The 12,772-nt window shown below is 42.6% G+C and overlaps 4 protein-coding genes across 4 annotated transcripts; 3 read left to right on the plus strand and 1 right to left on the minus strand.

Annotated features, from left to right (window-relative positions):
• The first annotated feature begins 4,651 nt into the window (after positions 1–4,651).
• SPPG_08621 (uncharacterized protein) lies at positions 4,652–5,341 on the plus strand. The gene is made up of 2 exons (XM_016756768.1): positions 4,652–4,787; positions 4,859–5,341. Exons 1-2 carry the CDS (start codon positions 4,745–4,747, stop codon positions 5,266–5,268), a joined length of 453 nt encoding a protein of 150 aa, XP_016604067.1. The 5' UTR covers positions 4,652–4,744; the 3' UTR covers positions 5,269–5,341.
• A 564-nt stretch (positions 5,342–5,905) lies between these two features.
• SPPG_09563 (uncharacterized protein) lies at positions 5,906–7,127 on the plus strand (the record flags this gene model as incomplete). Its single annotated transcript, XM_016757739.1, has 4 exons — positions 5,906–5,940; positions 6,026–6,163; positions 6,456–6,650; positions 6,719–7,127. The coding sequence occupies 4 exons, from the start codon at positions 5,906–5,908 to the stop codon at positions 7,125–7,127; spliced, it is 777 nt and encodes a 258-aa protein (XP_016604068.1).
• A 359-nt stretch (positions 7,128–7,486) lies between these two features.
• SPPG_08624 (pyrimidine 5'-nucleotidase) lies at positions 7,487–8,638 on the plus strand (the record flags this gene model as incomplete). Its single annotated transcript, XM_016756769.1, has 8 exons — positions 7,487–7,584; positions 7,653–7,696; positions 7,758–7,826; positions 7,893–7,913; positions 7,965–8,086; positions 8,172–8,233; positions 8,309–8,444; positions 8,516–8,638. The coding sequence occupies 8 exons, from the start codon at positions 7,487–7,489 to the stop codon at positions 8,636–8,638; spliced, it is 675 nt and encodes a 224-aa protein (XP_016604069.1).
• Positions 8,639–9,721: 1,083 nt separating this feature from the next.
• On the minus strand, positions 9,722–12,371 carry SPPG_08625 (uncharacterized protein; the record flags this gene model as incomplete). The annotated part of the gene is made up of 1 exon (XM_016756770.1): positions 9,722–12,371. The coding sequence occupies one exon, from the start codon at positions 12,369–12,371 to the stop codon at positions 9,864–9,866; it is 2,508 nt and encodes an 835-aa protein (XP_016604070.1). The 3' UTR covers positions 9,722–9,863.
• Between the last annotated feature and the right edge of the window lie 401 nt (positions 12,372–12,772).

Below are 12,772 nucleotides of genomic sequence, written 5' to 3' on the forward strand. Positions count from 1 at the left end.
GAGAGAAATAAAAAAGTAGTTTACCCGAAACTTGGATTACTCACACCTTACTTTGCAACTTTGTGTGTTTTTCGTTCCACGGAGACGGTTCTACTCAAACTCATCACAAAACAAGCTCAGACTTGCTCAAGACCAAAAAATCATTTTTGAATACTTGGAGCACATTAGCTTTTGTATAAACAAAGGGAGACAAGATGCGGCATGTCCAGCCGTTTAAAGTATCGCCAAGTAGGTGACAGTGTATGTATCTGAGGAGAGAGGAAGATAAAATGAGTTTTTGCCTTGGCATGAGATGTTTTCTGGTATACTGCAGTATCTGATACACTCATGATTGCCCATCACAACCCACCAAACCAAAAGATTGCAAGACACACTATGCCAAAAAAAAAAATGGTTCTACACAACACAAGTGTGTATTTGATATAGGTGGGGATCGCCAAGTGAATCAAAAAACAAATATATTTGATAACTTTCCTTTTGTTATTGCTTAAATAATGTGACTTTACCGAAATCATCCATCCCATCAAAACTGATTATCAACACTCTGTTTTCTTTGTTTTATTGTTTCTGTTCCTTGGGTGTTTCAATTGTAACGAAACCATTTTGTGCGTCGCATCATCACAGGGGAGGCATCTTGTGGTTGGCAAGAGTATGCAAGAGTCCCTGAATGGTAAGATATTGGGGTTGCGTGGAAGAGTGCAACATTGATATGAAAGAGTTTGAGAACCCACTCTTGATCCACCGCTTTCTACTTCTACTATGTCGGACATCAATCTGGTCCTGTATCTTTTAACGATTGTGATAACAATGGACATCTCCTACGATGAAACAAGAGATTTTGTACTCTTATACTACGTGTTTCTAAACGGTGATGACCGGGTACGCACTCGTTTTCTCTGATTGCTCATCCATTGTAGCGGATTTGCTCTGATGATTCAGTATTCGCGAAACCTCTCATGCGAGATTTTAGAAAATAAGCTCATAGTTCAGTACGGGTTATAACACGCATTGAGCTACAAGGATCCCCCATTCGAAGGTATCGTATCTAGGGATTTCGGCCTCGAGAGAGTTCCCATTCCCATACAATGAAAAAAAAACATAGTGTCGCATATACATACAAAAAAAGTTGATTCCAATAAAAACCACTCGTTCCGTCCGCATACCTTGTCCGAAACCGTGGGAAAATGCAAGATAAACAAATGATTTCATACTATGGATGCGCGGTTACATTATCGCTTTTGCAAGGGGGAACCAGGCAGGGCAAATACGATGGAAGGTTTTTATTGGTTTACAATGGATTTAATGCAAAGGTTGAAATGAACGTATACATATGGTTTACTTTTTCCATGGAGAAATTCCGTAGTGTTCCAGTCTCTTGGGGTTTATAAAAAGCCAAACATATCTCGCCCCCCCAATCTCTTTATTCGTCTTTTTCTATATTTGCTTTCCTTTCTTGTTGGTTGCAAAGGACTAAACTGTCGCGATGGAGGAGCGGCGGCCAACAACTCACACATGGTGAGGTGTGTCTCTTGGTTCCGGCCGGGGGGAGTTTAGAAAAGTCTTCTGCAATGCAATCAATTATGCGTGGAGCAAACTGTTGTGTTTTTTGTAAAACCTTTTTCTTTTTGAGGGATGTTGGGTTGAATGCGAATGCGATCCAGTCTGGCTCAAGACATGGTGTCGTTGAGGATGCGGCGTTCTTTTGATGAAGAGCAAACATGCTGTGTCTTTTATGTGTGGAGTGGAAGCTATGGGACTCGTGGAAGGACCTTGCTGGAATAGATACTTTGTTCATCGACGCATACTGGCCAGGTTTGTAGGTGTACCTTTTCAACATCCTTTCCAGAGAGTGCCAGATATGGTGGTACTTGTCCGAGACTCGCTTATGTCTTGTTGCAAGTGAGAGGAACCATTTTGGGGATCTCTTTTTTGCCGGACGTATGTGGAGGTTTTTCTCCTGCCTGTCAATCGTAAATGTGTGTATTCGGGCGGTACCCGCATGTCGGGGAGGATATCGGTTAATAAACCTTTGGATCTTTATTGCGTCGACAAGACTATATTCAACCTTTCCTGGGATGAATAACTACTTGTGACCCTGGTGCTATATTGCATCGCCTTCCCGCTTGTCCAGGTCCGATAGGTCCGATAGGTACGATAGGTTTTTCGATATCCTTTTTTGCCCGTTTCACTGATATATATATTGGTTTTTTTTTTGGTGAGACTACAAACTTTTGAGTAGGCAATGTTGCATGTTCTTTGGAAGGATGTCCATTCATTGATGTGTCGTACCCATCGTTTTGCACTCAATTGATTATGCCAAACATAAGCGATCACAGGATTAGAGTTCCGCCAAGGTAATTGTTAGAATATCCAAAAAGGGTTGAAAGGGCTATGATGATAACATTTGTAAATACACTAATGTTCACTGGTCGCAAAGACGGGCAATGAAATCAATGAACGGATTAGCTCCAGGACACCCGTAATAAAAGATGCAGACAGTCCTTCAGAATTGTGTGTGTTTCCCCATTGCTTGTTTCGTCTTGGTTTTTTTTTCTATATATTGTTGTTTCTTTGGTATTTCGTTTTATGAGCTTAGAGGATCTTCTTTTCAAGTGGATAAAAAAGTATTTATATACGATACTGGTATCTTTTCTTTGTAAAACCAGTGCTTTAGTCTAGCGTGTCCGTTTTTTGTTTTCGGTCGTTACAATTGAATTGAAATACAAAAGAGTATTGGTAGAAGTCGTAAATACCATCGAGTTTAACGTACTTGATCAACGACATTAGTTTGTCCCCGGTTTAAGCGTGTTGCGAGGTCCTTGGTTTCTTTTTCTTTCAATAACGGGGTTTTGCCTTTGCAAATAAGGATTTTTTCAGTTCCTTAAACTTACTGCCAAGAGAGAGTTTTTAAATTTTCTAAGTTTGCATGTCTCCATTAAGAGACTTGATAGATGCAAATAAACAACTCCCCAGGCCCAAGAGGATAAAAACTTACTTTATGTATACATGATGATATGACAATAAAGTATACCGAAACTACGAGGGTAAGAACAAGAAAAGTTAAAAAGGGAAATATGGATACTTGTCGGAAAGCTTTTTTTTTTTTTTTTGGCAAAAATTGATGATTGGGACTCGTTGTTGCTGGTTTGTTTACATTCCGATTTTGCGACCACTAGCTTTTGAGTAAATGATCACCGATCCTTTGAAGAATTACCAAGTGAGTATGGGTATTGTAAGTCTGTGCATCCTGTCTTGGACGAATTGACTTGGCAGTCATGTAGACTAGTTCTCGAGACATGGATTCTATGGTCATCATCAAGCCTTTTTGCCAATCGCGTTTACTAGAACTTTTTCATGTATTGCCATACGAACGTTGAGTTGTCTTGAAATGTATTTTTTCCAGTCTAGTGTAAAGGTTTGGGATTCATGAAAGGATAGGGAAAAGAGCCCCATACCAATTCCAATTTCGTTACGGATATCGTAAACTTGTGAGCGCATGTCGGAATTACTCGGGGTTTGGATGTATGGGAGGAATTTGGGACCATTCGGGAGCGAATATTTCAACACCTTTAGAAGGAAAACAGTTGGTGTTAATTCGATCATGTCTCTTGCAGTGTCCTGTCTAAATACCTTGCCTTGTTGGTCATTTAATATGAAATCCTAGAACGGTACAGTCATATCAATTGATCGTCATGCCGCGCAAAGTAAAAGTGCATACCCTAACCAATATTCTCTAGCAACCAAACCAAAAAAGTCTTTTGACGTTGAATTTGGGCCTATATGCACCAACGAAATAGGTGCAAAGACCGGAAAGCAAATGGGCAGCACCAAAAGTCCCAACACACCACATATACCACATACAAGGCCATTATTTGGGGTTCATACCATCGACCCTATGTTTTGTTTGTGATATGGAGACATAATGGGGACCCCGTCGCAAAAAGAATACATACTGGTGAGCATTATAGGATGTCAATTGTTGGTTGTTCCTTGCACACCAAAAATGACGCGCTGATGTGTGGATGTTACTCTCCTCCATAGTCCACATGCACAAAGATATACTCGTAGATTCGTTCGTTTTCATTGGAATCCTTGATGCATGTTTGCAGTCGGGAGCATCAGAGAAATAAAGTGAGACCCATAAACTTTTAGTCAAGAGTTGGCATGTCATAAAGAAAAAGGATACAGCATGTTCTTTTAAAATGTGGATATTACGAACGGGGGGACCGTATGAACACTCAAGTACCAACAACAAACTATGTGTGTGCCTAGTCCTTTTTGTATTTCACCGTCCATTCCGCAAACTCGGAAGCAAAAAGTTTTCTTTTTTAAAAAAACCAGTACGGTAATGCAGAGGGTTTTTGGGGTCCTAAAATCACTGCAGAAAATAAAAGTAGTTGGGGACGCAACACACAGGTTTACGAGGGATTATAGGTTGGTGATTATTCAAATTGTTCGTCTTTGAACCCATATAAGTTGACTGATTCTTGTTGCCTATCAACTATCCGATCAAAAGGTGCCCTGATTCATATCTTGAAAAGAACAAAAAAAAAAAAACGCAGATCGGCCTTGCGGCGTACGTGTATTCGTGCAAGTCTATAAAAGACGAAACAGTCCTTTGACATTCACAGTAGAATACAAGCAGGACAGCTAGAGATAAAACACAAGTCGAGATACATTAAGAAAATCGAGCGATCGTCCAAGGCAAAGAAACGAAAAACCTAAAAGAGAGAAACTCGCAAGAATGATGATGAAATTCATTACGGTTGGGATGATGGCCATTCAATGTACGTTACATCTTTTGTGAATTCTTTATTAAAAGAGAAACTGTAAAAAAAAAAAAACTAAAATGAAAAAGTGGCGGGTATGAGCCAAGGGCAGATATTGCCCGATCCTAGTGTTCCTGGCGAAAATGGACCTACTACCGTTGGTAGCTTGCCCGTCAACTTTCCGACCTATGGCCCTCCTACGAGCGGACCGATCGAGTTTCCTCTTCCCACGAGTGGACCTGCTACGAGGGGACCCATCAAACTTCCAACCCGTGTCCCTGAAGCCAGAAATCCATGCACAACCCGAGCGCGCAATGACAAATTACCATTGCCGACAGAATTGCCCGTAGTGATCAATGGCAAAGACAAGGGACCTACAGCAACCGTAAAACAAACAGCCATTCCAGAAACATTAATGACACTCTTTCCACAGAGTACAGACATGCCTAGCCAACTCCCCATTAGACGTCGTGCCCGTGCACGAGCCCATCTCCCTTGAATAGTGTGTATGTGAAATGTGTGAATAGTAAGAAATGAACATGTATAAAGTAAAGAATAAAATGCGATAAAAGAGACAATGTGTGATATATGGGAATAAAAAGGAATTTAAAGAGAGAGAGAGAGAAAAGGAAACCATAATCACATTCTTCTCTCTCTCTCTCTCTCACAAACAATCAATTCACTCACACACACACCTCTTGAAACTCTACTTGTCACACACAAGGAGGGATTTCTCTCTCTCTCTCTCTCTCTTTCTCTCTCTCTCTCACAAGCTTTCTCTCTCTTTATAGTTAAAATTCCTTTTTCTTTTTCTCTCTTTATAGTAAAATTCCTTTTTCTTTCTCTCTCCCTTCCATTCTCATTCACGTGCTTATATCCTTTATTTCCATGACTGTGCTTTTCATTATAGTCACTGTGCATATGGAACATTGCCGCTTCTTTACTTTTACTCTATTGATTCTATTATTCTTTCCTCTCTCTCTCTCTCTCTCTCGTTCTCCCCATTGGAATATGGCTGGATTATCGTCTACTCCCGGCATCTTTGATGTTTCTCTCGCAGCAGCCATTGTCTTTACTATTGCCTATGCTTTCGTCTTTTTTCCCTTGAATATCTATACTCTGTACAAGACTCGCATATGGGGATTACTCTGGGTCTCTTGGTATCTTCTCTGTGAGTATTTTGTCTTGTTTTTTTATTATTGGGGTTTATTGTTTTTTGACAAGGAGTAAGTGCGTATTACCGCATTTGTGTTTAGGATTGTCATCCACGCTCGTCCACAAGACACCCAGCAAGAGAGGGATGAGACATTGGTTCTGCTTATTATCGATGGAGTGTTTTACACTGCTGGCTACTTTTTTCTGATAAATTGTGTCCTCGGATTGATCATCACGTGGTGAGTAGGGCATTCCGGGCGAATGCCATCAGGAGGGCTCTGGAGGAATGGAATGGGGAGGGCTTATCGACGAATGGAATGGGGCAGCGCTAGCGAGAAAAACGGAAAATCGGGATTTCATGATCTTGTGAGCGCTAACGAGACACGATTCTCTCGCAAATGGAGAATTATGGCATCGCTTAGCGAGGAGTGGATGGGAATACTGGCATTTTGCGAGCTGTCGCTCATCATCCAGAGCATGCCCTCTCGTATTGTTCTAATCTTTCATTGCTCCTCACCTGGTGCATCTTAGGATGGATCCAACAACGTCCAATCCTAAAACATCTCGTTACGCCCGCTTCTTTCGGTGCCTCCATCTTGGCATCCTCGGTGGGGCAGTACTAGTGATTTGGGGAGGCATTACCGTAGCGACCGTCAATTTCAATCCACAGACGGCAGAGGAAGGTCAAAAGGTGTTGAATCAGTTGGACAAGAGCAAAAAATTACGGTACGCTTCAAAATGCTCTAAAGATTCCTTTGTTTGAACCTTGATTTGCTTACCCTTTTCTTTTATAGAACCTTGGGAACATCCCTCGTCCTCGTCACCGTCGTCACTCTCCTTCTCAACATTGCTGTCCGCCTTGTCAGAAATCCCACCCGCCAAGCCACCTACCTCCTCGTCGTGACCTTCTTTCTAACCCTGCGCACCTCCCTCTCGTACTACTTTATCTACGGTACATCCGGAATTGCAGATGATGTCCACTTGTACGGTCTGGGCGTCGCCCCTGAATTACCAGTTTTGATCCTATTGTGCATTCCCCCGTTTGTCGCGTGGTTCAAGCCGGCTGTTGCCCAGAGTTTTGCGAGCGTACTGCCACAGAGGTGGAGACGGAGGTTTGAATTTTTGAGTGGTGGAAGGAGGGAGGGGACTTTTCCTGAGCCGCAAGTTGAGTATGTTGAAGCCAAGAGGAGTTTGGAGGCATAACGTAATCGAAAAGTGTAAGGTTGACTTTTTTATGATATGAGTAATATGTGCTATTCTTGCAGGCATACATGAACATACGATGGAACCTGTTTTCGTTCTCGATCGTAATAAATACTTAAAAGCTGTCACGTTATTGGTCGTATTGGCGAAAAACCCCCAATGGGGGACATGAAGAGATTTCAACATGGAAATGGGACACGTGCTTAGCAGCTGGTTCCAGTGCAAAACGTAGTGTGTGTAGTGCGCTTGCAGATCTAAAGAAACTGGTCCACCTATTTGCCAGTTCCATTCCAAAAACGTGTTTGTCATTTCACCTACACATGCACTTTACTAGATCCCTTCTCCGCTCATCTGCACGCATGACACCCACAGCGTCCGCATCCCGCGTGTTTTTCTTTGACATTGACAATTGTCTATATGCAAAGAGTGTGGGGATATATCGCGAGATGGGAAAACGGTGCGTGTTTTGTCAGTGTGTTGGGGAAATGCCCGTTTGGCATTCTCAATGTTTTTGGTTTTTTATAGTATCCATGCGTATTTCCAAACGTTGGGATTACCAGATGCAGAAGGTATCATTCCTTGGATAGTTCATGTCCCTCAAACATTTCTTTGACACGCCCAAACAACAAGCATCCCGTCTTCATCATAAATATTACACTGAATACGGTCTTGCCGTTCGTGGACTCGTAAAGCACCACAGTACGCCTACTTTCCCTTTTTCTTCTTTGTAACCCCTCTTACTAAAGGACTTTGTAACTCTTTTAGATGTCGACCCAATAGCCTATGGTGCGTACAATCGTTGCGCAACACTCGGCCCTCTAGTTTAACATTGCATAGATAAGGTCGTTGATCAGAGTATCCCATTGGAAAAGTATTTGAAATATGATCAAGAGTTGCGTGGTATGTTGGAGGGGATGAGTGGGGTCAAGAAATGGGCGTTTACGAATGCGTATCAAGTTGTGAGTGTTGTGTGTTTTTGGTTATGGCGTTGAAGGGTGTGTGGTTGGTGTGTTGAGTTTAATATGGGTATGTTGGGTTCTTTAGCATGCGATGCGGGTTTTGGAACTTTTGGGTATACGAGATCAGTTTGCCGGGATTACTTTTTGGTATGTTTTCCCCCATCTCGCGTCTTTTTCCCTTCATCTGTTGCACTCTGACACACCGCTTTGACTGCATTGCAGCGACTACAGTCTTCCAGACTTTGCATGCAAACCCGATCCCCGTTACTACGCCCAAGCCATGCGCGACGCGGACATATCTGATCCATCGCAATGTTATCTTGTTGACGACTCCGCAGCTAATATCGATATGGCAAAGGTAAGGCCCTTTTTTTTCCTCTTGACTTTAGTGTTGAATGTAATTCTTTTGGGTTTGTTTATTTTTTATAGCAATTGGGGTGGACGACGGTGCATGTAACAGATGATCCCGAGTCTATGCATGGAGATTTTCAGATACAGTGTGTGAAAGAGTTGCCGAGTGTATTACCAGAGTTTTGGGCGGCGCGGAATTAAGCAAGACTTGTAAATAGTTGTCTTTTTTTTTCTTAGAGGAGTTTGTGGGGTTCTCCTCTACTCTTTTTTGAGTGGGGGCGTCTTTTTTTTTTATTTGGTTGGTCGGTTGGGTAGAACGTAGAAGAAATACCTTTTTGTACTGCCCTTTTTTATGGTGTATTAGAATGCTCGGGCGTGCAACATTGACAAAAGACTAGCTTTTATCATATCGGACCGACAAAGTGGCCGTTTTGTTTTTTATGCATGGAGAGCACAGTGGGGTTTGCCTGCTTTTTTCGCTATATTTCGTTGAACGTATGATTCATGTATTGTTAAGTTGATAACAAGTTCATCACAAAGAAAAAATATACACAAACCTATGCTCTTGGTTGTATATACCCCGACAAACAACAAGATATAAACTCATGTGTAGGGCACGCCAAAGATAAACTTTTGCAGCTTGACTATTTACTGGAATGCATCAAGAGTGCTTATAAAGGGATTCTACGGTTTTGCCGTTGGTGTACACTAAAATAAATAAATAAGAGTACTTCAAAGATTTACTTGAATCACCATAAACGTTATTGCTCAATCATTTGTTTTTATTTGTGTGTACATGAACTGGATATGATAGGGCTTGACCTGCTCTTATACTTGATACATGATACGGTAAAAGCCCTTTTTTGCATCATTTAGTGTTTGTCAGTTTGGGTGTTGCGCTACGATATTCTTTTTACGTGCTTATTGCAAGTCGTGAACCTAATACCCACATACGCCTTCATAGATTGGATTGACAAGAAGGCTTGAGGGCAAACTATAAAAGCTAACCCCCGAATAATTGGCTTTTTGATTTGTTTATTTTTTTGGATAGTGGACATGAAACTGGACAATACCTTGAACTTGCTCTTGAATTTAGATCTATGCCATGGGGGGGAAGATACGCCGAAATCATATCTAAAGTCATTTTAGTGTTTTCTCACTTTGTGTGTATTCTGCTACCATACTCTTTCTACGTAATTTTTTGCAAGTTATGAACCCAACCCAAATATGGATTGGATTTTTACATGAATGCTTGAGAGTAAACTATAACACCTAAACCCTGAATGATTGAGGAGGTTTTTTATGATACTGTACATGAAACTGAACAATACATGATAGATGCAGGAAACTGAACAATACATGATAGATGCTAAAACTGTACTCTTGTACTAGATATGTGCTACCGCAAAACCTATTCGACTGTTTTTTAACGTTTCTCACTAGAGTATTCTGCTACGATGCTCTTTCGGTGTTCATCCCATGCCAATGTTTCTAGGTACTTGACTTGCAATTCGTGTACAGGGATACCCAATACACCTTCATTGATGGGATCTACTAGACTCTTGAGGGTAGCAACATCCACAATTTGCAAAAACACAACCTTTGGAAAACAGAGTACTTCAACAGGTGTAAGAGCCGTAACAGTGATTCCAAATCCAGCGGCAAACGTTTCCCTCTCAAACGCCTGTGAAGCCGTTTCAGCCATACTTTCCGAATGAGACGGATCATATTGCCCCACCACGGCCGTTCGAAGAAGCTCGATTTTGGTTGCGGAGACATGTTGGATTCTCATATCGGTTGCTTCGGAGCGTAAGAGCCGGAGAGGGGGGAAATAAGATTTAGGTTCCAAGTCACCCAACACGAGGGTTTCGTGAACAAGTGTTTCTTTATGATCTAGGGGGGCTGAACCGGGGATATACGGTGACACGACTGTTGCTGAATTGCGTCGGAAGGCCGATAAAGTACCTTGTCCTCGTCGTTGTCCAGTCATGGTAGTAGTAGTAGTCGTTTTATGATTTGCAGCAGAAATGTCCAAGGAGACATGTCCATCGACTGCTGCAGACCATTCTACAAATGGAACGACTCTCATGGCCCTACATCGCCCCCTCACTAAAAAACACACCATCTTCCTCTCATCTGGCGGAACGACCACACTCCCCGCTTCATACCTCACCACATTCCCCGTCCCCGCAACTCTATTCACGACGTCCTCTGCCGCCCCTTCAAACCCCTTACAAGACCTCACGAACCCCTCCATACTCTCTTCCTCTTCCCCTCCTTCCTCTGTCAATGCCCGGATATAGTCATCACGGGGTACACTGACCAATGTACACGCCGTGACGGTCTCAACCGTACACGTCCGCACACACTGAGGCGCCGTAATAGGAAACTCACCAAACAAGTCACCGGGTTTATATGTTGTCGTACCGGATTCGTTCGTTGCGATGCATATCCCCGATAACAAGAAATAAACAAAAAGAGGTTGATACGCGGATTTTATCACGAGTTTGTGAGGTGGGACGGAAACGAGTGTTATGGCTCTACTTAGCCGTTTTCTTACTCCTGGTGGAAACCTTGCGTAACCATTCATGTGGCATAACACGATATCCAATGCGCGTTCTTGGGTTTGACTTCGTTGTAATGACGGGGTTTCTAGTAGTCGTTCTAATCGACATCCGGCTAGTACACCTTCGGTCTGTGTAATTGCTGCAAGCATATTCGACGCACTAGTCGTTTCCGAATCGGTATTGTTCCTCCGAAAAAGTAATGTGGATAACAAGAGTTTTTTGACGGATGTAATGGCGAATGACCATCGCTGCGCAGCGGTTTGGCGTGTCGTTGGTAAACTATTGGCATTCGTAACGGCTTTTATATCCTTTTCCTCAAAATGCGTAATAGACATGCGCCGATTTCGTCGAACGGGACCAAAACTTGCGGAATCCTTTATAGGCGTCAATTGATCCGTTCCTTCACCATCCAATGTTTTAACATTGAGTTGTTTGGGCGTCATGGCTTGTTGGAGTTTACTTAGTAGTAGTTCAGGCTTGGCGTCAAATTTCCCTTGAAGTACTTGATCAACATCCAAATTCCCCATTCCCCGATTTTTCATGATCCGTCTAAACTCGGTTGAATCCCCCGATGACAAGGACGCCCTCCTCCGTCGTGGATCTGTTCGTGGAGATGAATCTGGTGGTGTCGGACACAATTTGGATTCATCTGATGTTGACATTCGGCGTCTTTGGATGGATGTACGTGGGGATCCATTATCCGTTAATAAGGACCCATTACTTGATAATTCCTGCTCTTGTTCTTCTTCGTCTTCTTCGGCGGTGGTTGACGACGACACTATCGACCCCTTTCGAATCCGTTTCAACGGATCAAAAAATCTTGAACCTAATGACCCGGTACTATCCAAAGGCGACTGCGACCCCCTCGTAATCGTCGTACTACTCGTTTCCATGCGTAGTTCCTTATTTACATCAAATGGGGATTGAGACCGAGTACGCTGCCTTTGTTGGACTCGTCTGCCGATACTCTCCCCCTCTCCGAATGCCAATGATGCTCGACGAGGTTTGTCAGAGGTTACACTCAATGTATCTTGTTTTGGACCATGTGTCGTTGTTGGGGTTGTTCCGTTGGTTTCGATGGACCATAATGAGGTTTTGACTCGCGTTACTTCTTGTCCGTCACTTACGGATCGTTGTCGATACCGTCTCGGTGTCGAACTCGTTGTTGTTATTATCGGCTCTTGATTCTTTTCGTCTTGGCTGGTCTCTTCGGACCCCAAAGACCACGCTTGAGCATTTTGGACCCACTGCTTTGCTTGCGTTAATCCTCCTGTAGTCGTAACAGCCAACCGAGGAATCGACAACGGAACGGATTTGGAGGGTGTTGGAACGGGTTTTCGGTCTGGGAGAACAAGTTGTGGTAACATATTTTTTACAATATGTAATAATAATTTCGCTCTTTTTTGGGCCGAGGTATGGGGTAATGGCTTCTTGTTTTTTCTGGGGGAAATACTCTAGAAAAAGAGTATATATCGCTTATATACTCTATCGGCTCCGGCCCTTTTGCTTATATATCGTTCAAAACAAGTTTTTTTTATCAAGAAAACCCGATTGCTCCACAGCGTGGGAAGGCTTGGATTCAAGCGGGAGCGATAAGCTAGACTTATTTGCCATGGTACTGTCATTGACGAGAGAAAAAAAAAAGTTATTTTAAGAAGGACCCGTTTTTATCAATATCCTTTGTGAAATGGGCGGAGCGATATATATCAGGACACTTTGGAACAATATCATCACATAATCACCTCAACTGAATGAACGCGTTAGTGGG

The sequence above is a fragment of the Spizellomyces punctatus genome, assembly GCF_000182565.1.
Source record: "Spizellomyces punctatus DAOM BR117 chromosome Unknown supercont1.23, whole genome shotgun sequence".
NCBI lineage: Eukaryota > Fungi > Chytridiomycota > Chytridiomycetes > Spizellomycetales > Spizellomycetaceae > Spizellomyces > Spizellomyces punctatus.

Excerpts from the sequence above, each read along its gene's own strand:
- SPPG_08621 (XM_016756768.1), top strand. The coding sequence starts at position 4,745 with ATGATGATGAAATTCATTACGGTTGGGATGATGGCCATTCAAT. Across the intron at positions 4,788-4,858 it reads TGGGATGATGGCCATTCAAT|TGGCGGGTATGAGCCAAGGG; the intron begins GTACGTTACATC and ends AAAATGAAAAAG.